The sequence below is a fragment of the Hyaena hyaena genome, unplaced genomic scaffold, assembly GCF_003009895.1.
Source record: "Hyaena hyaena isolate Hyena2069 unplaced genomic scaffold, ASM300989v1 scaffold_1191, whole genome shotgun sequence".
NCBI classification, from domain to species: Eukaryota; Metazoa; Chordata; class Mammalia; order Carnivora; family Hyaenidae; genus Hyaena; species Hyaena hyaena.
In genome coordinates, this window is record NW_024081825.1 from 383,053 (window position 1) to 408,884 (window position 25,832).

Genomic DNA, 25,832 nt, shown 5'->3' on the forward strand with positions numbered 1-25,832 from the left:
AAGGTTGGTGGGGGCAGGAAGTTTTGGTTTGCTTTTTGCATTCAACTTAGACCCCAAAGTTGATTTAAAAAAAAAAATTAATGATTTAACTAATGATATTTAATAAAACTGACTGTTTCATTTAAACATAGAAATACCAACTGATCCTGGTTTATGAGGTACTCATAAATCTGGTTTTAGCACTCAGAAATCCTGCATCCTGGAAAACATCTCAGTCATGTGCAAACTGGGACATTTGGTAGAAACTGAAAGTGAAAATTAGATGTGTTCGTTGTCCAAAATTTAGAAAACACAAAAAAGCAAAAGTGGGCATTAAAATCATACTTTCACTATGCAGAAATCTCCACTGTTAATATTAGTAAATGAATTTCTGAAATCTCTATGGAATAGACTTCATAATAATACAAGTTACTATTCTTACATGTGGCAAGTGACAGGGTATTAATATTTGAGTTGTCTTTTAAAATTCTATTTAATTTTATTCCAATTATTTTAATATGTGTACCTTTTTATCTGATTGCATCACTCTATATTGTGTATTGGTCATTTCTGCTATTCATTGTACAAATTCCCATAACCTTATACTTTTCTTTATCTCTGAGACACACTACCAGCCAGTACATTAGCAGCATGCTTTCTGAGTTCTGATAACTATATCACAGTGTAATCTCACTGCTCAAGGGTATGCAGCCTTTCATTTCTTATTCCATTTCTATTTCCCCTGGAGGCCAGGGAGGGGAAATTTCTACCTAGGCAGGTTTGCATCATTTAACATTGCTGTTACTTGTCCAACAGTCTCCTATTTGAGTGAGACCATATGTCGATCACTGTTAGCACTTAAAATTTATTACTACCTACTTATACAGAAGCTCTTTTGGTTTGGGGGGGGGACATTAACTTTCTGAGAGCGTTTCAATCTGATTTATAGACAGAATTTATAGACAGAAGAGAGAAGGAAAATAAAATTTCAGTGTTAGAAAAGAAATACATCTTTTATCTATCCTAAAATGTTCACACTTGGTTGAGGCCATATTTCAGGATTATTATGATCCAGAAAGTACCTCTCTCATTGAAGAACTACCTACCATCCATGTGCGAAGTTATGCAGTTCTTGCCAGTAACACATACAATAATGGCTTCTTCTGTTTTCTTTCAGCTACACAATCGCTGTGGGCAGCTCTCAAAGTGTGTGTATGATTGAAATGACTGCAGATGGAAAACCTCCAATACTGAAGAAAAACACAGAGTTATCCCATGTATCTCAGGTAGTTATGCAAATATCCAGTTCCAGACATTACCAAGTGTGCTCTCAATATTTCAAATAAGTACTTATTTTTAAGTTACTAAATACGAATCATATTTCTTTATTAAACAGATTCCTTGTAAAAGCTCTCAACAAAACACCAGAATAGTCATCCCTGATACTTTAGGTATAATTAAATATATTTAATAACTGCCTGTCGCTATAAAAGTTCTATTAAATTTAACAAGAAATTGATTTTCCTCTCACACTTTGCATAGAATATATTATGCCTGATAAAAAACACAGCAAGAAAGATTAACAAGATACAAAACAGTGCTTAAAAACACATTTTTATAGGCTATAGTGCTTGTATTAAAAAGTCCCTTCTCAGAGAATGTTTCTTAGAAACATTGGATGAAGCAAAATTGAAAGAAGAGAGGATGGATGGTTGTCCTTCCAGAGACCAGGCAATTTGCTGAGTTCTTTTAATTTTAATGATGTGGTTGGTTACATGCTTCTTAGTATGACTTTATAGAAATACATTTAAGATAAAGAATTCCTGGTTCATTTGATCATCATGGAGAGTTAATCTGTATAATTAGAGTTCCAAAGTGCTAATTTTGGTGCACATTAAAGCTGGCAGTGTGGAGGGCCCTAATGAATTGGAAATTTCATTTTATTTCCATTTTTTCTATGTAGCTTTTTCTCGTATTGAGCATATACAAGCATCCTAAAGAAGCACATAAGAATAGCTAACATTTGCATAAGCACATTACATTTTCCAAATTATGGCTACATATTTTATCTCATCAGGTCTTCACAAGAACACTCTCAATTAAGAATGGTTATCTCTTTTACAAGATAGTATCTTATAAAACTATTACACGTCCCAAATGTCATGGTGATAAGGAAAGAGATTTGATCCGAGATTTTCTGATTCCCACGTTTTTTTTTTTTTTAGTTCTTTTGTAATGCACTTAATTTTCTGCAACAGATTCATAACTGTTTAGTGTATTGTTATGGTAAGAACAAAATTGGTTTTGTTTTGACCAAAAAAAAAAAGAGACAAACAAACAAACAAACAAACAAAACAGACTCTTGAATACAAAGAACAAACAGGAAGTTGCCAGAGGGAAGGCAGGTGAGTGAATGGGTGAAATAGATAAAGGGGATTAAGAGTACACTGTTCATGATGAGCTGTGAGTAGTGTATAGGATTGTTGGATCATTACTTTTTTTTTTAATATTTCTATTTATTTTTGAAAGAGAGAGATAGACAGAGCACAAGCTGGTGAGAGACAGAGAGAGAGAGGGAGACACAGAATCCGAAGCAGGCTCCAGGCTCTGAGCTGTCAGCACAGAACCCAACATGGGGCATGAACTCACAAATCCTGAGATCATGACCTGAGCCAAAGTGGGACACTTAACCAACTGAGCCACTCCGGCACCTCATCTTTTCAATAAATACTCAGTGGAATTGCTGGATCATAGGATACTTCCATTTTTAATTTTTTGAGGAACCTCCATACTGTTGTATGTAGCAAGTGCACAATTTTACATTCCCACCAACCGCACACAAAAGTTCCAGTTTCTTCATATCTTTGTCAACACTTGTTACATTCTGTTATTTTTTTTATAATGACTACCCTAATAAATGTGAGGTGGTATTTAATTATGATTTTGATTTGCATTTTCCTGAAGAGTAGTGATGTTAAACATCTTTATTATATATCTTTTGGTTATTTATATGCCTTTGGAGAAATGCCTTTTCAAGTCCTGTGCCAGTTTTTCAATCATCTTATTTGTTTTTGCTTTTGAGGAATAGGAGTTTCTTGTTTATTCTTAATATTAACCCCATATCAGCTATACGGTTTGCAAATACTTTCTCCCATTCTGTAGATTTCCTTTTCATTTCATTGATTGTTTCCTTTGCTGTGCAGATGCTTTTTCATTTGACATAGTCCCTCTTGTCTATTTTAGCTTTTGTTGCTTATGGTTTTGGTGCTTTCTCCAAGAAATCATTTGTTTTTCAGCGTTCTACAGTTCCCCTGTTTCCTTATTATCTTTTCTCTGGATGTTCTAGCCATTATTGAAAGTGAGATATTAAAATCTCATATTATCATTACACTGCGGCCTATTTCTCTCTTTGGTTTTGTGTTTGTTTCATATGTTTGAGTGTTTTGATGTTGAATGCATATACATTTATAATTGTTATATCTTCCTGGTCAGCTGACCCTGTTTATCATTATATAATTGTCATTTGTCTCTTATGACTGTAGATGACTTGTCTGTTTTGTCTGAATAACTATAGCCATTCTTTCTCTTTTTTGGTTACCATTTGCATGAAATATCCCTTTCCATTCTTTCACTCTCAGCCAGTATGTGTCTCTAAATCAAAAGTGAGTCTCTTGTATACAGACTAAAGTTAGATCTTGGTTTTTTTTAAATTTTTTTTTATCAACTCAGTCACTTTATGGTTTTTGATTGGGAGTTTGGTCCATTTACATTTAAAGTAATTATTGATAAGTCAGTGGCAAGTTGCTATTTCCATTATTTAGTCTTATAGCTCTTTTGTCCCTGGTTTTCTCTCTTGCTCTCTTCCTTTGTTTCATTGATTTTTGTATATGCCTGTGTGTGTGTGTGTGTGTGTGTGAGTGTGTGTTTGTGTATAAACCATACTTTGATGCCTTTTTCATTTTCTTTTTTGTATCTTATATGTATAGTGTCTCTGTGGTTATTGTAGGGCTTACATAGAACATCTTACAATCATAATCATGTATTTTAAGCTGATAGCATCTTAACTTAGTGTTGCTCTAATCTATATATACACCCTTCCCAAACAGCTTTATATTTTCGTATGCTTTCATGTTGCTGTTTAGTACCCTTTCAACTTGATGGACTCCCTTTAGCATTCTTGTAAGGTAGAGCTAGTAGTGATAAGCTTCCTCAGCTTTTTTTTTATTTGGTTCATTTTCATTTTTTTAACTTTATTTTATTTTGTTTTAATGTTTTTTTAAAATTTATTTCTGAGAGAGAGAGAGAGAGGCAGCATGAGCAGGGGAGGGTCAGAGAGAGAGGGAGATACAGAATCCGAATCAGGCTCCAGGCTCTGAGCTAGCTGTCAGCACAGAGCCCGACAAGGGGCTCGAACCCAAGAACCGTGAGATCATGACCTGAGCCGAAGTCGGACACTTAACTGACTGAGTCATCCAAGCACCCCATTAACTTTATTTTAGAGGGAGAGAGAGCGAGTGCACACACATGAGCAGGGGAAAGTGGCAGAAAGGCAAAGAGAGAGAGAGAATCTTAAGCAAGCTCCATGCTCAGCATGGAGCTGGAAGTGGGTTTCATTCCACAAAGCCAAAATTAAGAGCTGGACACTCAACCAAATGAGGCACCCGGGTGCCTCTCTCCTTCATTTTTAAAAGGCAGTTTTGCCAGATATAATGTTCTTGTTTGGCAGTTGGGGCAGGGGGAGGAGGTTGAGCACTTTGTATATATCATCCCACTCCCTCTGGCCTTGAAGATTTCTGGTATTGAATCCATTGATAGTCCTATGGGCCTCCCTTTTTATGTGACAAGTTTTTTTTTTTTTTTTTCTGAATTAAGAATTCTTTGACTTTTGACAATTTGATTATGTATCTTGGTGTGGACTTCTTTGAGTTCTTTCTTGTAGTAGTTGTTTGGACTTCTTAAATCTGGATGTCCATTTTCTCCCCCAGATTTGGGAAATTTTCAACATCTTTTTGTTGTTTTAATTCAGCTATAAATGTTTGTCTTCATTCCAACTAAAAGAATCAAGTAAGAAAATGCTTGAGTACGTAAAGTTAAAATTCTCATGTGTATTAAGTCATTATATCTTCAAGTAAGTATTCTGCCCTTCTCTGTCTTCTCTTTCTGAGACACCCATAATGCATCTATTGATCCATTTGATAGTGTCTTATAAGACTGTTAGGCTTTCCTCACTCATTTTCAATCTTTATTTTTCCTTTTGCTCCTCAAAGAAATCTACCTTTGAGTTTGTTGATTCTTTCTTCTGCTTGATCAAGTCTTTTGATGAAACCCTTCTAGTAATTTTTTCAATTTAGTTTTGTATCTTCAACTCCAGAATTTCTGCTTGATTCTTTATTATATATTCTCTTTGTTGATATTCTCATTTTCTTCATGCTTCATTTTCCTGAGCTCATTGAGCATCTTCATGACTGTTATTTTTCATTCTTTCTCAGGTACTTCCATATCTTTAAGGTTGGTTGCTGGAGATTTAATTTGTTTCTTTGTTTTTTTCCCCATTTCTTCCTGTACATTGTAGAATTCATGGTGAGATCTACACTTTAGAAAAAAAAAAAAAAAAAAAGACATCTCTCCCAGACATTTTTTTAGGAAAAAAACAGACGTCTCTCCCAGTCTTAACGGACTGGTTCTGTATAGGAAAAGATCTTCACCAATCAGCCTAAGAGTCTGGTAACATCTCAAACCTGTGGATGTATCTTCTCTGGACTTGTGTGTGTAAATTCTCTATGTTAGGAATTTGCCTCTTTTTCTTTTTCAGGCACTCATAGTGTTTTACTGCCTCTGGTGACTGTCTGCAGTACTGCAGGTTCTCTGGACCTACCACAAGCTACCCAGTTCTCTTTTGTTCTCAGCAGCCCCAGAGTTTCTAGAGTACATGGGTCATGTCAGAGGTCCAAGTCAGGCAAAATAGAAACCAGTCACTCAGGAAACCCACAGAAAAGCCAGAATGTTAGAAGCATGTTCCACTCTTCTTTACCCTGCCCCCCTGCTGTGGCCCCAGTAAGAAGCCACCACATTGTATCAGCCTCAGTTCGCTGTATCAGTGGTCCTCTGGAGCAGCAAACACACCATCCAGCCCTCTTTTGTTTTCAGTGATGGCCAGGCATCTAAAGTATGCCAACTCCCATCAGGATTCCAAGACAGGAGAGACAAACTCATTCTTCACTCAGTCTCCTGAAAAGACATTATTTTGGTTGCACACTCCAACTCTTTCCATTGCTAGAGAGAAGTCAGGAGTTATGGGGGTTTTGCCCATCCTTCCCACTGAGCTGCAGGAGACATCTGCAGTGAGTGAATTCATGCCAGTCTAAACCTTTGCCTTTGATCTCAGTAGACTCAAACCTAGCACACTTTCTTGTCAGCACTTAGATTCAGACAAGACAGAAACCAGTACCTTGAACAGGCCCCGAAAAGTCTGCACATAGTATATATGTTTCATTCTTCTATTTCCCTCCCCAGAGAGAAACTAGGAGCTGGAAGTTTACTTCCAGTTATGCCTCACTGAGTCTGAGGGAGAGCTTTGGCCAGTGAGTGCCACAGACTTTTCCTTCCATCTGCGATAACAGCTGATTTCATACTCACCTAGGGTACAAGTGCTTCTTAACTCAGTCTATTCATTTCTCACAGAAGGATTTGGTCTGTGTATTGTTGTTGAGTTAGTGTCTCCCTAAGGAAGAAATAGCTGGAGTTTCTTATTCGGCCGTCCTGCTGATCTGTGTACTGTATTTTCTAAATGTTTCATTTCTTTATGATTTCATTCCCAAGATTACATTAAATTTCCTTTTAGACAAGAATAATTCCATATCTTTTTTGTATTTCCACTTCTCTATATCACTGTGCTCACCGGATAGCAACTCAGTTCACTGATGGCTTCTCTGAAGTTTGGTTCTTTCTTTGACAAAGAGAGAAGATACTATTTTGAGAACATTCTCTAGGCTAGAAAGGCTTAAGATTCAATGATTTAACTGGAAAGTATGGGACCAATAAGGATTTTGTTCCTATTTATCAAATTAAAAAAAAAACAAAACCTCTTTGTGTAAGCTACTTGACATTAATCTCATAAGAAATTGAAGAACTTACATATAAGCACTATTCGGGACTCTGTGTTATATGTGTTAAATATTGAAAGCTATTTTAGAATTAAAACCATATTAGTGTACCTTCTTGGGTGGTACCCAGTGATGACCTCCTGTATTCTGAATCTAGCAAAGCAGCAAGGGTCTAAGGCAGCATAAAGTAGAAGAGTCCTAAAAGATAAATAGGAAACTGTAAAGAAAAAAAATAGGATTGAGTGTCATAAATCAGGTCATTTGTAAAAACTTATACTAAACCTTCTATTTGTAAGACACTGTTATGGACTGTGAGGGAATCCCAAGATAACCATGTTGGAGGCCCTACCCCAAAAGAGATTAAAATCAATATACAAGAGACTGTATGGCCACAGATGATTATACTATTAGGGGGAGGGGAGAGAGAGAGAGAGAGATCTCTTCTAAGATAAATGCTGATTCTGCCTTTTGACCCCCTTTCATTTAATGCCTTTAAAGGATTTAAAATTATAGAAAAAAATAATATGTAAGAAGTAATTTAAATAAATCCTTCTTCCTAAGCACCTTACCCAGCATCTCTTATCCCAGTTTCAAGACTTGATGTTTCTGGTTTTGAATTTGTCTGCAGACAATGCAGGTAATATTAAAAATAAAAGTGTAGTAACAACATTCAAACAAAAGTCAGTTTGTTTTGGTTATAAGTCATCATATTCTTGAGTAAAGACAAGTATACTCTAATAGTTAATCTTAAGTAAAAACTATGTTACAGTTACCTTTCTATTACATAAAAGTTATTTAACTTCAGACAGATTTGAAGCTGTAAAACAAAACTTAACGTTGAATCAAGATATCATTACAGAAACGTATATAGACTCCAAGGTCTAAATTTAAATTAAAACAGAATAAAGAAGAGATAAAGCAGCTTCTCATCTATGTCAATCTCTATGGTTTTTCAAAGTTTATTCCCTTTTGCCTGTCTTCTTATTTTATTCATACACATTATAAAAGGGCAGCTATATTCTTCCTTTAAAGAGAAAACTCGGAGAGGAAAGGGAATGCTCATTTCACTCTTGTCATTTGTGGAGTCCTTTTCCCTCAACCACCATTCATATTTTTCATTATCTTGATGATTCCTCCTTGATTATCCATGTCTGTTCTCTGTGGTTTTATCTTGTAAGATCATATCTTGATGTCAGACTCTATTCTCCATAGTCTGATTCACAAGAAGTTATTAGAAAAGACTTATTTTAAAGACCTGTCTCCTTAGAAATGATTATACACACAAAAGGCTGCTCCTGGATAATTAAGAGTCTGGGGATAGAGGAAGTCGACCATTTTAATGGTTATCTATGTTCAGTCAATGGCAGCAGCTTTTTTAGACATTTCAGGACTTTAACTAAGCTTGCGCCTCAGATCAGAAGAAATACAAGAGCCATCTACTTTCATTGTTTGGGTGTTTTTTAATGGTCTAATAAATCATAGATAGCTCTATAGACTTTCCCTCAGATCTACCTACTGCTGACAGAAGAGGAGGATATTCTTCCATCCTCTATCAGTTTTGTGCTAAAACAGCACACTTGTCAAAGCTGTGAAAGGTTTGCTCTTCCAGGTGTGTGATCAATACACAAAGATGCCAGAGATCCTCAGTGAGAGAAGGTCATGGCCTTGGATTCACTGAGTCTGCAAGTTCACGATAGATCCCAGATTGCATTAGCAGTGAGTCACTTATCTTAAATGATAAAAGAGTTTTTGCTAATAGTTTGTTAGAGTAGCTAATATAAATAGACTTAGCACATGAGAAAGGATGTGAAAACAGACAGACCTACTCCTGTACTGCAAGAGGGCTTTATTAATACACCTTGCGTCTTCCACCCGACTATGCCCAAAGATAGTCATTCTCTGGGTGACTATATATCTGAATCTTTTATGAAGTACACACACTCAAAATTAGGAAATGCCTTTAGGAGCAGAACTTGAGTCACTAAAAACGAACAAGAGCTCAAATAATAGAGTTAGTTTGATCTATTACAGGTCATGGAGATTCTTTGATGTTCCTAGAATTGAACATGCTTCTGTTCTCTAAAAGCAAATGTGCTTTTAGAGAACAGAAGCATAATATGCTCAAACCAGAGCATATTAATGTAAACATTAGGTGACATTACTGACCATTTCCCATTCTCTCCTCCCCCTAGAGCCCTAACTTAATTATTTAGCTCTAGTTTTAGAAAACTTGCCATGACAGCTTTCCATTTTAGCGGATCTGTAATGTCAGTTTAAATACTTTTCAGATAACAGTTTGGAGTGTATGAATGTGTTTTGGGGATAAGGACATAGAAGACATAAACTGTACAAATGCTGCTATAGGCACCTTTCATATGCCACCAGCCCTGAAGATCAGGGTCTCGTTACCACTTCATCCAGAATTCACGTGTAGCTCATAAATTCCTGTTTGGAGAAGCTACTTTTTATATGCATATTAATGATGAGAATTCAATTTATATGTTACTGAAGGGTGGGAAGAGAGATTAAGTAACAGTTTATTGTGCCAGTGATGTTATTATCATTCTGGTCAGTGAGTATAAGCTCTGTTTCCAAATAAGGTTGCATTCTAAGCTACTGAGGGTTAGAACTTCCACATACAAATTTGGGGGAAACACAATTCAATCCCTAACAATAGTTAATTAATAAGGTTCTGTTTTCCTTATCAGTTATTATTTATTAATATTCACATTAAGATTCAAACACTTGAGTTCCAAAATACATTTCAGAGTAATCAATCAATAAGTTTTATTGAATGTCCTTTTTTAAAAAATTAAGATTTCATTATATATTGAGAGATGCAAAAAAATATAAAATAAGGGCCCTTTCCTAAGGTAATTTATCCTACCACCTAGTAGAGGTGACAAAACTAAGCAACAACTGCAACCTATTTTACACAGAAAAATACATTGAAACCTGCCTTATAGAACAAAACATTTTAGGTCTTTCTTGTATAATCTGACAACACCTGATAAGATTTTTTTTGTTTTTATTTTTCTTATAGTTTCATTTTGAGTCAATGTTCCTTGGCCATATCCCAGCAGATGTTAAGTTCCATAAGAATGCAGGTCACATCCATGGGTTCAATGGTTGCATTCAAGAGCTTCAAGTAAACAACAAAGAATTCTTCATCATTGATGAAGCACTGCGTGGAAAGAACATTGAAAACTGCCGTGTCCCATGGTGTGCTCATCATCTATGCCACAACAATGGCACCTACACCAGGTGAGTTCTAGTCTCTTGATTTCAAACCTATATTTCTTTAATCCAAGTTCTTAAAACAGCAGCACTGTCATCTGGGTGATAGAAAGGAAAGGTCTGAAACTTTCAAGTTTGTGTGTATCATCTAGTTGTTTCACACATGTAGTGGATATTTGTTTGTTCAAAGAAAGTTGTATATTGTGGCTCCAATGTCAAGAAATACTTTGACCTCTGAAAACAACTAGGTAATGAGACCTGATTTCATCAACTCTAAATGGCCTGATTTCAGCAATTTCAGAGAGATCCAAGCATAATTTTACCAAGGTATTCTGCTTTTGGAACATATAAATGACAGATTTTTATTCATTGATAATGGTTTTGATGCATTAATTTTTATTGCATTTTTTTGCTTCATCTTCAAAAAAATAAAAGATATACTTAGATCTCCAAGATTAATGATGGAGAAGAATACTTACATCTGTTTCTTTTTATTTGCAGTCCGTATGTCAAGGAGGAAAAAGCTTATATACTTTTTTCCCTTGAAAAAAAGATTCAACCTGCTTTTATAAGCCTTAGAAGATTTTAATTAAAATTACTTTCTGCTCCACTAAAATGTCTTAAGTGAATCAACCCTGAGGGAGTCTCATTTGGACAGTGTAGAGCATATTCCCAAATTTCTTTAATCTTCTGAGAAATCTTTATTTCAGGGCTACAAATAATGACAGAGAGGATGGTAAGTCATGTACAGATTATATGAATTCAAGTCAAGGAAAAACTGACCAAATCTCACAGGAAATATCTTAATTAATTCACCTCAGTGTTCCAGAGGGGCAAGCTATCAAGTAGTTAATGACTCCACAAAAGTAAACATCTATATGCATAATATGGGAAAGAGAAAAATTTTATCAAGAGTAGGACAGAAAATGGTAGGCAGAGATGGGTTTTGAAAATAATCACTGGAAAAGGAAATGAAAAACAAGAGAGAACCACAGGGCAAAGACAAGAACAGAGGAATAGACAGATATGATAAAGTCAAGGTGATATATTTACCAAACAATCATAGACTGACCTAATACATTTGAAAAAAAAGCATGGTTTAGTGGGAAAAGAGGATATCAGCTCTCTGGTGTCTAAACTCTTTGCTTCTGATTAACTCTGCCCAAGTGTGTGCCTTGATTTACACATTTGTAAAATGACAACACCAATTGGAACCTAATTCATATAGGAAAAATATGAAGTTTTAAAGGACTTGAAAAGACTGAATTTTGAGTTTAAGAAAAGCTAATTTCCTTGGCTATGGTTACGTTTTGGAAAGAAACAAAACTAAGGTCTTATTTAATAAGCATTCTGCTTTATAGTTAACCTACTAATAACAATTATTTTTAAAAATATAATGCAAAAATCATCCAGTAAGATAACTTTCAGAATTCTGAGGGAAAATTAATTGTTGTGTAACTAAGTGAAATAAAAACAGGACAAAAGCTTTTGCTACTGATTTTCTAATGTCTGAAATATTTGTGTCAGTCACCCTAAATTAAAAATTGTCAATGAGGCTTTACTACTGATGGAATTATAAAAGTGACATGAATTGTGTTTTCTGTCTTTCTATATGTGGTGAACAGACTCTAACATAGTCCTCATCATCCCTCTCCCAGTGTTCATGGCTTTTCATGATCCCCTCTCCTTAAGTGTATATAGATAGGATCTATGATTTATTTTGAACCAACAGAATAATCAGTACAATACAGTGATAAAACATCAGTTCTGTGATTGGGTTACATAAGATTGTGAGCTACATCTTGCAAGGAAACTCTCTCTGTCTTGCTGACTTTGATAAGGCATGAAGCAATTTGGAGAAGGTCCATGTGACGTGGCACTGGGGGTAGTCTCCAGCCAACAACCAGTAAGGAACTAAGGGTGACCTCTAGCTGACAGCCAGCAAATATTGAAGCCCTCCCTTCTACAACTGTAAGAAACTAAATTTTACCAGCAACCACCTCAGCTTGGGAGCAGGTCCTTCCCAGTTGAACCTTGAATAAGACCCCAACCTGACCAACACATTGACTGAAGCTTATGGGCCTCTTATACAGAGGACCAGTTTAGCCTTTGCCCAAATCCTTGACTCACAGGAACAATAAGACAATAAATGTGTATTGTTTTATGTTGCTAATTCTATGGTAATTTTTCTATATGGCAATAGAAAACAATTATACTACAGAAGTGTCCACATCACCAGCTTGGCAAATATGTAAGAGTTAGTTTTGCTTTACAATTTTTGTCAGAATTACTGGAAGCCAAATACATGCTAGACAAAATAAATCTCTTATTTGCATAAACTAGAGAACCTCACATTACTTCCTGTCTTAGTTATTTAATATGTATTTGAAAATAAAAGTAAAGACAATTATTCTAGCAGAACAGATATAAATAGTCCTAGGTTGATATGTACTTTATATGTTCATTATCTTAGATTTATTTCAGCAAACATTACCTGCAGGTCAACTAAGGGAAAGTAGTATGTGAAAGGAAGATGGATATTCAAGACACTATCCTGAAAAGAAGCAGCTTTCACTCTAGTATGGAAGTTTTATCAGCACTTGAGACCTTAGGGTAAATTTCCCCTCCACACACACTAAAGTATCTATTTTCCATCATATACATTATTCTGGCCTTCCATATCAATTTCTCAGTCTTTCAGCCTCTCAACCCCTACTCCAGAGAAATCCACTCAAATGACAACTGATTTTGGCAAGCACTATTTAAAGGTCTTCCAGATCTGTATGTGCCTTTTATTGTTAGTGAAATGGAGACTAGCTGGCTGTGGCCCAACAAATAAAACACTTCTTCACATCCTATGATAACATGATTTCTATCTTGATTGCCAATTCTGAACTGCCAGAACTACTCTTTGCATTATTGCATCCAGGACATGCTGGTCCATGGCAACTATAACTTCCATTCCAGCGTTTCCTTATGCACACAAACACCATAATATGCTGGAGTTGGCTAATTTCAGAATAACAACAAAAATGGACTTCTCAGAAGGGTCATAAGAACAGCTCCTTGGAGGTCACAAGTTTAATCCAAGAAGGGCACAGATAGCTGCAGGGCTGCAGGGAAGATGATCAGGATAAAAATGGTATCTTCACTCTTTCCTGTTTTGTCTAAAACACCAACACCAAACCATAATAGGGCACTCCAGCAGTCTGTGCAGCAACTCATAGGGAGAACCAGAATATGTACTGAAGGAGGACCCCCAGTGAGGCCATGAGCAGCTTCAGTCCATAAAGAAGAACACAGACAAAAGCAATGTCATAAAGAATCATATGACCAACACCCTGCCCCCAGCAGACACATACCATACTTGGAATACGTGGAATGGTATAAAGTTTTCCGGCCAAGAAATCTAGAGAAACTCTGCTGCTGAGCCCTGTCTTGTCCTGGACAAAATGCATCTGAACTGGCTTATTGCCTTTGGCAACTCAATTCCCATCTATGTTGTTGGCAAAAACCAAAAGTTATCTTCTTCTCCGTGCTGTCGCATCGTAAAACAGATCTCTCCAAGACCTTCCAAACTGTCTTCCAACCCTTTTCACCTTTTAGGTCTGTCTGTGCTATCTGACTTGATGTCAGTCCTGAGCCTGCCTAACTAGGCAGACTGCTAAACTCTCCTCCTTTTTCCTCCTGGCTTTTTGTTTGTTTTTGCTTTTTATATATGCAAACAGATATATTATGGAGGAGAATGTAAAATCAACATGTAACTTGAGACATTAAATACCTGTCAAGGGCTGGGATGGATGAGATACTTTGACCCCTAAGGAGTAGGGGCTCGTTTTAGATTATAATGGGAAAAGACTGGATAATTAGAATATTTCATGGTGGCCTGCCTTCTGAAATCATGAGGGTCCTCATGAGTCTGGGTTTGCTTTCCATGGCTTCCTGGCAGTAGCAACTGTTTTAGAAATGAAGTGCAAACTATTCTTATGGATAGGCAATATCAGTGTTTTAGCAAATCAATAAATAGATGTTACGTTTGTAATGATTTCTTTTTTTTTTTAATGTTTTTTATTTATTTCTAGGAGAGAGAAAGACAGCGTGAGCAGGGGAGGGTTAGAGAGAGAGGGAGACACAGACTCCGAAACAGGCTCCAGGCTCTGAGCTGGCAGTCAGCACAGAGTCCGACGCGGGGCTCGAACCCACGAACCGCGAGGTCATGACCTAAGCGAAAGTCAGACGCTTAACCGACTAAGCCACCCAGGCGCCCCTGTTTGTAATGATTTCTAATTAGGGCCCTATAAATAACCAGAGTTTAAAATAGTCAACCTGGGAAGGAGAGCCATCCATGATCCTGTCTTGCTGCATTAACTGGGAGAGATGGGACAAACAGGGAAATCTCAGATTTTCAGAATCTTCAAAAATTATTGAACCTTATACCTCATTTATGATGTCCTTACCTGAGCTAGAAAGTAGGGATCCTTTCTGTATCAGATAGGAATTCTGTTGTAAATTCTGGGAAATTTATCCCAAACAGAGTTTACTGGTTCACAATAAATGGAGGCTGTGGATTCCCATTTTAGGCATCTTTTGATTCATGATTTAAAGGCCACCCTAGAGCCCACTTTCTTCTGCTCCCTTTGGATTCTTCAGTTTTGACTCCATTCTCAGATATCAAGTGTAGAAAAACGGCTATAGGTGCTCTATCACCTACACCCCTCAGGTTTTCTCTCTTCTCCTATTTTCCCAGAAGAGGAGATTGGATTCAAGACAGTTTTCAGAATAGCAGAGCAATTTCAACAAGGTATGTCAATATTTAGCCTTTCTGGATCAAAAAGGAATAGACAAAGTGACCTGATGGAATTTGTTTTTTGGTCTACAAGTTTATTTTACTTTCAAAGTAATAGACCATCTATGTTCAGAATAAAAGAATCATTATTACAAGGTCAAGAAGACAGCTTTTTTATCTCTCAGCTTTTCTGTCTCAAGATATAAAGACACTAATTTTTAAATACTATAGCATGTATGCATGATGGTTTTACTTGAAAATGCAAATAGTTTGTCATCACAATTTAATTGTTCTAGTCCAGGAACTCTGATTTAAAATTTGGAAAATCCTCCCTACTCTTAAGAGACAGAAATTTTTTGCAACACACACACACACACACACACACACACACTTATGCTCCCTAATCCACATCTCCTGGGAATGCTTATTCCAACACGTAAAGACTAATAGTGGTTTAATAGAAGATAACCCTTAAAGAAGTATACTTTTTTTTTTAATATTTTATTTATTTTTGAGAGAGAGATAGAGACAGCATGAGCAGGGCAGGGTCAGAGAGAGAGAGAGAAAGAGAGAGATACAGAATCCGAAGCAGGCTCCAGGCTCTGAACTAGCTGTCAGCACAGAGCCTGATGCGGGGCTCGAACCCATGAACCATGAGATCATGACCTGAGCTGAAGTCAGACGCTTAACCGACTGAGCCACCCAGGCACCCCTAAAGAAGTATACTTTAAAGAAGAGAAGGATGGTAAGTGAAGAGACATTCAGTACCAGAGAGCTACACTTTAGGGTTCATGAAATAAACCCTATTTATAGCTATTTGTAAACAAAATCATCACTCATTTTAGTAGCTTGTTTGATAAAGTTCACTGTTGATAAGTGCTGTCCCTCCATTGTCTATGAAGGTAACCTGCTTACAAGAAGACAAATTTCATGCTGAAAAGTATTAAGAGGAGTAACACTTCAGCAGCTTTACCGAGCAAATGTCATTCTGCTTTGAGTACCATCACATGTTTCTGGACAGTATCCAACCTTTTTTCATTTTGTTATAAATCTGTGCTAGAAATTTCAAACCCCTGTGGTTGCTCATTTCAGAGAAACCCAAATTGCATGTAGTGAAATTCAGTTTAGAAAAGTGATACAGAAGGGTTATTCTGAGTATCCAAATCTCTATGGACTTTGAACAAGCTGTTTCCGAAAGGGCATACAAAGGAAGTTTAGCAAATCAAACAGATAATATTTAAATCACTCTCTCCTTTCTATGCCAGATGTTTTTAAATAGGTTAAGTAAAAATTAAAAAGGAGCTCAGGTTTGGGAATATAACCTATATAACAAATGCACTAAGAACTCGTGTCACTGACATTATAATAAATAATTATTGAGACACAAGTTTTAGACTTAGTCTTAATTTTAGCAGGGGCTAAGCCTATATGAATGTATTTTATCATACACTGAAAGTCAATAATTCCAGATGTGAATGAACTGTCTGTGCCTCTAATTTTTCTCATAGCTTTTACTCATCACTGATCAATGCTACCCTTCATATGCTGGGGCAAGGATCAGCAAACTTTTTGTAAAGGTCCAAGTAGAAAATATTTCAGACTTTGCATCACAGTTATTCAACTCTGCTCTTGAAACTCTAAAACAGCCTTTGACAACATATAAATGAATGTACATGGCTGTGTTCCAGTTAAACTTTATTCACAAAAATAGATGACTGGCAAGATTTGGCCCAAGGGCCGTGGTTTACAGGCCACTGCACTAGGGTAACAGATGGATAAAATAGTTGTTTTATTCAATTCATTGACCAAGAAAGTCCAACTTAATTTAATTTTCAATGTTAAGCAATGTTTACATAGATAGATCGTAGGTAGGTAGATAGATAGATGGATAGGCAGATAGATATAGATGATAGATAGATAGATAGATAGATAGATAGATAGATAGATAGATAGATAGATGATAAAATGATAAAAAAATGATAGATAGGTAGATAGATAGATAGATAGATAGATAGATAGATAGATAGAGGTGCCTGAGTGGCTCAGTCAGGTGAACATCCAACTCTTGATTTCGGCTCAAATCATGATCTCACAGTTCTTGAGATCGAGTTCTGCACCAGGCTCTGTACTGACAGCATGGAGTCCTGGAGCCTGCTTGGGATTCTCTCTCTCCCTCTTACTCTGCCCCTCCCCCACTTGCTCATAGGTACTCTCTCTTTCTCTCTCTCAAAATAAATAAATAAACATGTTTTTGAAAGATAGATAGGTTTTATTAGGTATTGACTCACCTAGTTATGGAGGCTAGGGAATTCCACAGTCTGTCAACCTGCTAGCTAGAAACCCAAGAAAGCCAGTGATCTACATTTCCATCTGAGTCTGAAAGTTTGAAAACCAGGAGTGTTGATGGCAGGAGATTGATGTCACAGCTCAATAGTCATATAGAAAGCAAATTCTACTTTCCTCCACTTTTTGTTCTATTCAGATCCCTGAGGGATTGGATGATGCCTATCCAAGTTGGAAAGGGTCATCTGCTTTATTCAGTCCACCAATTCAAATACTGATTTCTTCTAGAAATACCCTCAGAGATACACCAGAAATAATATTTAACCAGCTATTTGGGCATCCGGTAGCCCAGTCTGGCTGACACATAAAATTAATTAAAACAAGTAATCTAAAAAAAATTGTATTTCTTACCACTAGGGAACTTTCATTGTTCTCATTGTCCTATATGAATAGAAGTAACAATTGGTTTCCTTCATTCTTGTCTTTCAATCCACTTTTCTGTTTTCTTTCAATCCATGTTTTCTCATTTTATAGACATCTTTTTTGACATTGTTTGATAAAAAGAACTTTTTTGTGATTTCTAGGTATTTAGTTTTCAAATCATTTAGCACTTCAAAATGAGGTAGGAGCTGTAAATTGAATTTGAAATTGCAGTAGTAACAACCATTAGAGTACAAAAGATTAAGGTAGCGCATCTTAGCTTTCCTATCTGTTCTGTAATGAGTGGCAACGCCCCCACAAAATGTTTGCTCATCTTCATTGTCATTTCATAGTGGCATGTAGCTAGGCATCACCCGCTGAGATCTTTTCGTTATTACTCTATATCCAGGCCAGATTACCCCTAATCTAGCTCAGCAGTCTACTCTTGTCTTCTGAATACCAAGGGAGAAAAAAAGAGCCTATTTCAGATCAGTCTGTCACCACACATTTAGACTAATAACATCTTCAAATATTTAATCCTTCTGCTTTGTTGCTACACTTTCCATCTACAGTCAACATCCTTGAAATTATACTCAAGATTTATGCCTCATGTCCTAGAGGACTAATTTGTATTTGGTTAGATTATTCTCAGCTGTAAAAGCTTGCCACTGAGCATCCAAGCTTCTCAGTTGTAGGTAGCTCCTATTGCTAGAAATAAGGGGAAGAAAGAAAATACCCAACCAGGTTTCAAGTAAAAATTTAGAATTGTATGTGGTTTTCTCCATTTCTCTCATTGTGTTAATTAATTGAGCATTTAAGACATTTATCTATGTATCTTTTCATTAAAAGCAGTTTAAACTTTAGGGGGTGCAAGTAAAAAAGTTTTAATTTTCCTTTGTCAGTGATGCCAAACATGCTCTGCAGGATCTCTTATTTTTTTCTTATTGGAATATCATGCAGGTTCCAGAGCTTTCTATTCATGTTGACATATTAAAAGCATGATTCAGCCTAACTCAGCTTAAAGTCTCCACCTTACATCTAGTTTGGTGGTTCCAGTCCGCTTCCAGTTGGGTAGACCTGCACTTCAAGAACTTGAATCGAGAAAGAATGTGATGTGTTCTTTCTGATGCCTTTTTATCCCTCTTCTGCTTCTAGTTTCTCTAGATTTGGGGCTGACATGGGGCAGAAGGGATTTTATTGAAATAGATTCAGAGGTTTTCTTCTTAACTGGTGCCATTTTGGTTCTGCATGTTCTCCCTGCAACAGAAGCTCAGTGCCGGGTCTCCTGATACATGCATGTGTGAGTCTTCACCAAGTCCTGTACAAGGGGCCATTCCACAGTCCAGTTACCTAAGGGAGGAAAAGGTCTCTAGTTTGCTTCTCCCAACCTTATACTTCACAACTCCTTACCTGCTGGTTTTCTTTCTCCCAGTATAGAGCTGGTTTACTCTGTAAAGAGCCCCTCCCCTCCCCACCCTTACACTTGTCTTTCTGAGAACTGGGAGTTCAAAGGAATTGTAGTAGGTTATTATTGTTCTCTTTCAGAGTGCAAACTAGCTTGCAATCAAGAATCATTTCCAAGTAAGCATTTCTTGTGAAGAGGCTAAAGAGATTTCAGAGAGGCCTGGATCTCCAGACTTCCTTATAAGTCACTGAGATTTCTTTTCTCACTGTAAATAAGTATTCACTTTTATACACAATTCTGTGTATGTACTTTTAAATACTGTTTGTTATAAAGACCAGTGTCAAAGGTCAGTTTTCAAAGAGTTGTAAACCTGACTTTCACACAAGTATGTAATGAGCATATACCAAAGATTTAGTTATCTCATTAACGAAGGAATGAGCATGATGATTAAGGCTGCTTCAAAGAGAATTCAACAGACTGAGGATGGAGAGTCACTGAGTGAATGCTAAAATAAGACTTCTAAGTTAGAGACAAAAGTAGCTAGTACCCTCAAGGGAACAAAATGTAATTTTGTGGTTTTCTTTCCTACCATTTTATGCTTGTTTGCTTCTCCATCAGGCAAAAATCTACAAGTTAGAGTATAACTTCCGACTCTGGGCCTAATTAATAATAATACTGAGCAGTCTTCCAGAGGATTACATAATCTTTAAGCAGACCTGTTAGACAATACTCTAGTAGGATACTAAAAGAACATGCTGTTGTCCCTTTGTCTTATTTCTGAGCTTTGAGCTTTTCTGAATACTGGCCATCTTCTGCATTACCAAAAGATGGGAGTCCCAGCTGCTCAGTCCTCTCCCTCTGCTTTCCTTAATGTTTACCAAGCTGGAAGTTACCATAAGCAAAAAAGCACTTTAAAAAGTAGACCCATTAAAGCCCTCCATTATGTGAAAAACAAATATATCAATGCTATTACTAGAAAGAAAAAATACAGACATGTTTTAGCTCCGTATTACTTAGACGATGTAATGCATCACAACAAAATATTTTGGTAACTTACTTCTGGTTTTGTTTTCCTGCAATATCCATATGTAGAAATTATTTTAATCCAAGTCTGTTTGATTAAAATGGGATTTGTGTATCTTTAAGATCATCTACCCATCCCATACCTCAAGCATTGGCAGAGAGCCTTTTTTATGTTAAGCAGTGTGATGCATGGGATTTACAAAGAATAATAAGCCAAGGGATCTTTTTCTACATACTCTTTTGCTTATGATAATCTCAGGTTTGTAAAACATTAAGAGCTGCAGAATAAAATGTGTTTTTTTCATTTATGCATACAAAGTGCAGTCTTAGGTTGACACAGTCGAGGTTTCACAGCCTGTTGTTTATCTTTCTGATCTCATTTCTTTCCCCTATTCTACAAGTGTCAGGTATTGTGAAAATGGATTGATGTGGGGTCATTTATTCTTGCTTGGATAGTGTGACTGAAGCTGCAGGGTTCTTAGTTGCTTTTAAAAGTGGATCACATATTTGGAAAGCATAACTCTTACCAATGTAAGTGTCACGGGGTTCTCGGTAAAGTACAAACGCAGTTTAAATTGATTTTCTAACCACTTTTATTACTGCCATCCTTGAGTGCCGCAAAAGGGTTGAGCATTTGTTTTTACAGGGAAGAAAGCATTTAGGTCCTCTGCAAATCAGCGTTTCATTAAAGTCGTGATTGCAAATACAATTGTATTTAAATGAGAACAAATAAGATTAAACATGGAAGAAATTGTATCATTTACACCAAATTTGAAAAGTCTCAAAGAGTTAAATGTTTCAAGGTTTGACTAATAGAAAAGGCCACTATCAAATTCCACACATATTTTTTACATCATATTTATGCAGCAAGGTCAAACAAGTCGGGGGAAAATCTCATCTTCAATTTTCTCTACCCTTAGGTAATAATACATGGAGAACTCATTTACCTTGATTGATCTTCCTGGGCATAAGAGACCTCTCTGGCTTAAATCCCATCTGAAAACTATCTTTCCTCTCCTTTTCTTAGAGAATACTAACATTTTTTTCCTCTACTCCAAAGAACAAGCAAGCAAAATATGAGGTGCTAATATGTTTTGCTTGACTGTTTTGCTCCCCTTCAAAAACTATTAATTAATGGGGTTTTAGGAGAAATTTATGTATTAAAACCAGTTTGTTTTGTAACTAGAAATACTTATTCTTCTTTTAAATCTACATGGCTTACTACTGAAAGCTTTCATTTGTATATGCACAAAAAGATTTGCTAAATTGTGTTAATCATTATGATTTTTATATGTAATTGGATGTGCCACTGTTAAAATTGTGTGGAAAACCTGACAAACAAAATGAAAAGAAAGCAAAGTTAAAGCTGGAATGAAAAAAAAAAAAAAATAAAAAAAATAAAAAAAAAAAAGCTGGAATGAAATGTGAGACATCTAGAATCCCTTGGCTTAGGTTTGCAAAATGCTTAAAACAAGGAGTTTAAATAATTAATTTAGGAAGGAAACAAACCAATCTTTTTGGTTCAGTAGTAGACAGAATTCCCAAGCCTTACGTTTTGTTCCTGGCCCATTTGCTGGCCTATTAGTTACCTTAGGAAAATTGCTTAACCTTTTATACTAGGAAAATGAAGTGAGAATCGTTCCCACTGCCCTCCTAAACATCAAGTGATTTGGAGAACAAGTTAAACCCTGTTAAAAACTTAAGAGCATAAAGAGTAGTTGGAAAAACATTGGAAAATAAATTTGGTTATTGTTTATTGACATCAAAATGCAATAGTGGCTTCAAGCAAGTACTGTCTAAATAAACACTGCTGATTGCCATTGACCTTGCAATTACCAAATGCTGGCTTTGTTTTGGAAAATGAGATAGTGGTATTGTTCTGATATAATTTTATCTCAAAATGATGTTAATACTTAAAATATATTTGGAACATAGATTTATATTTCGGCTTCACAAATGGGAAGATGGGGACTAAGTGAGTTAAGAGATTTGTTCAAGTCAACGCTGATAATAGAAACAGGATAAATCATACTCTTCTAGAATTTAAGTAAGTGCTTTCTGTCCTAACCTTTGCAATATAAATCAACTGTTTGCTCCATTACACAAAAAAGTTAGTTGACCAATGTTAGTGATTTGGTAGCTATTTTCAGTTCTCTGGCTTGGGAATTATACTTAAGGACAAGGCTATATCTAAAAATTATAGTTTTATCACTTCAGACCATTCTAACAGGCAAGAGGTCTGTGCCTTCTTCCCCTTACTCCTAAGTATGCCACTAACCATTTCTGGACTTTCCACCTTTTCAGTTATGCAGGGATTAAACTAGACTGGAATTTCCGAAACTATTTTCAAGGTGTGCTAATAAGCATTCCTCAGTAAAAAAAAGATGAGAGGGGGCAAGTTTTTTTAAAATAAATTCATAAAATGTCACATGCCCATTCCCTTCTTTAAGCGTCACAATGTATTTCAACAAGTTAAAGAAGTCCTGTAGAAAAATAACTCATTCCACTGAACTTAACAGAAGTTTCTAAACTTATTTCACGCAAATAACATTTTTCTAGGAATACCTATTAACATCACACTAAATATTCTGTTTCTCAGAAGCAATATGAGAAAATGCTACACCAGATGATACAAACAACGTCCAGTGAATGCAGTTTTTTGTTTCTACTTTTCAGAGACTTCCAAAGTAGAGATTGTACAGCAATATCTGGGAATATATGCTGAGCTCGTATGCTTTCACACCAAGAATCCTTTCTTCATAACTGACAAGTTGTCATAGGCTCCAGGATATACAGTGTTTTCTTCTCAGTCCTATATCAACAGGACTTATGACAAATACAATTTAAGTTCTATGGAACTGACAGAAAATCATGCTTAAATATTGGTGTTGTGTTGAGGTAGGAAATTATCTAGGCATTGGAACCACATGGTGAGGTTATCCCTGAACATTCAGCTGACTAATTTCCTTCCCCTTTGCTCCCTTACAAATGCTCTAGGGTTTCTTTATTTTCTTCCTCAATCTATCCATCTCCACAGAAGCAGAAACTAAAGCCTCAAAACTGTTCTAGTCCTAAATGTGAATCACAAGTATTTATATCCATGATCAGAGGGTGACAGTTTATGCTCCCAAAGAGACATGCCTGGGCTGGAAAAGGGATGGTGGAGAGGAAGAGTCAAAAGAATAGGGATTAGTTGAGTGGAAAGAAGAAGGACTTTGCCTCAGGACCAGGACAGAGTGAAGGGAACTCAGTGCCCAGCTGGTCCTGAATGTGGACCATCCATTGTCACATTTGGGAATCCCTAACACTTGAAATGTTCCTTAAACAGATGATGAACCACCGTGTGCCTATTTCAAGGATAGACATGAATGGACCCTTGGTCTCCAAATGAGGTGGAACTGCTCAGAACCACTGGGGACTTTCCCCATGAACCAGAACAATGGTCAACACCTAGGTTCAAATCTCAGATCTGCTTTTCTCTGTGATGTGGGCGCATAACCTTCCTGAGCTTTTTTTCCCTCTCATTTGACTAAAGATCACCCAGACCTTTCTAATTCTAGATATCTAAACATCTAAAGGCCCTTCCTAATGCTATTGTTTGTAGTCTAGGAGTGTATCTTCTAATTTAAATATTAAGGGAAATCTAAATGCATGCTGATTTAAATGCACTCTTATTTTATGTTCTACCATTGTGTATATTAAACATCTATTTCTGTGCATATGGAGGACAACTGAGAAAACCTTCTAATATCATGATAAGATGAAGTAAAACTCTAGAGAATACTAGTCTGAGACAAATAATATTGACAGATAAATTATCCTGAACCTGAACCAGGTTACTTGGATGTACCTGAAGTGCAATTCTCTAGTTTGGGGCTTCACTTTTTATTGTCTTGTCTATTTTACAGCTTTATAGAGGCAGAAGTTAACTTGCAGATTTTTGTCAGATAGAGATGAGAGTAATTTCTTTCTAATCGAAAAGTACCCTAAATGTTGCAGTTTATTGCCCTATTGGACATTGACTAGTTTTATATCTAATTGAGCAATCTTAAATTGCCTCTCAAATATTCCTTAAATTAGTTTTGACATCTTACTGATTCCCTCATTAATTACCAAGTTAAATAAAACCTTTACATGCATTCACATTATGTTTGCATGCATAATCTCACTGGTATAAATTATACATTATCAAAATTGCATATCCACCTTCTTTCCTTCGATATTTTTAAATAAAACAAAGCGGACTAATATGAAGTCCAAGTGGTAAAATAGTCACAATGGGGAATAAGAAAGGCGGTGTCAACCCTCTTGCGTCAGGATTGAGGTAAGACCCATCATTTCTTCCCCAGCATCACATACATCATCTGTCCTGGGGACTACAGCCAGCTTCATGGGCGTGAGGCACTGCAGCTGCACAGGAATCATGCTCATAAAAGGCCTTCATTGGAGTCTTACTGCTTTGGTGCTGCCGTATCAAAATTCTTAATACACAGATAACCTTTGACTTGGGCTTGTTAGTGAAGTGACATGGGACGCTGGAGCTCCCGTCAGAACGTGGGGTCCTGCAGTCTCACCACATTCCTACGTCTCCAGGAAAAATTCTCAATCACCTGCCTCTCCACCCCAACCCAGTGACCACTGCCACGCCCACCCCTGACAGGGGCCTGGGCCTGGGCACAGGAAGAGTTAGGGTCTGGTCCATGACACACCCATGGGTTAAACACAGGGCAGGGTCCTGGACAGCTGCGTAGGATTGCGTTCACCCCGGGAGTGTCCTCATGCCTGAGAAAGGGTGGCGTTAACTGGCAAATAAAAAACACAGTAATGAGGCATCTGAGTGGCTCATGTTGAGATCTCGAGGTTTGTGAGTTCGAGCCCCATATTGGGCTCTGTAATAGCACAGAGCCTACTTGGGATTCCCTCTCTCCCTCTGCCTCTGCCCCTTCCCTGTTTGCATTCTCTCTCTCCCTCTCAAAATAAATAAATAATTTTTAAATTTGAATAAAAATTACAGCTTGAGAGAGACTGCTAAAGAAAGTAAAAAGGAGAAAGGATTTTTTTTTTTCTGCTTTTTGAAGTAGGGAGTCTGCATCTTCATTTTGAACTGGGCACCACAAATTATGTAGCTGGCACTCTGGGGGTGAGGAGTAAGATACTCTGCTTGATGTCCAAGCCTCACATACTTGGAATGACCACTGCAAATATACTGAACCAAAAAAGATGTAAAAGACAAAAGTTTTCCATTTATCATTGACCCTCAAATCTTTTTTATCATAATGATATGTGCTCAGAGAACAGAATAAATCCCAGTAACACTGCATGAGATTATTTAAGGATCCCATAATAATTACAAGGAATATGCAGAATATTTATCACCCTCTATTAGTTAATGTAGAGACCCATCAGGATATTCTTTTTGCCCAGAATTTATGCGCTAGAAATGTAATAGATAACAACAATTAAAAAATCCTCATGCTCTACTTTAAAACCCAAACACCTAAAAGCCAGGTCAGAAATATCTTAAATTTGTTTTTCTAGTTTTTTTTGTTTGTTTTATTTATTTTTGAGACAGAGACAGAGCATGAGTGGAGAGAGA

At 36.6% G+C, this 25,832-nt stretch overlaps 1 protein-coding gene across 1 annotated transcript in view; it reads left to right on the forward strand.

The window, feature by feature from the left end:
* LOC120224556 (protein eyes shut homolog) overlaps nucleotides 1–25,832 on the forward strand; it is a 428,677-nt gene that overhangs the window by 346,490 nt on the left and 56,355 nt on the right. The window contains exons 6-7 of the mRNA XM_039222821.1: nucleotides 1,157–1,265; nucleotides 10,126–10,346. Coding sequence (XP_039078752.1) covers nucleotides 1,157–1,265; nucleotides 10,126–10,346 — 330 coding nt within the window. The remainder of the gene's footprint in view (nucleotides 1–1,156; nucleotides 1,266–10,125; nucleotides 10,347–25,832) is intronic.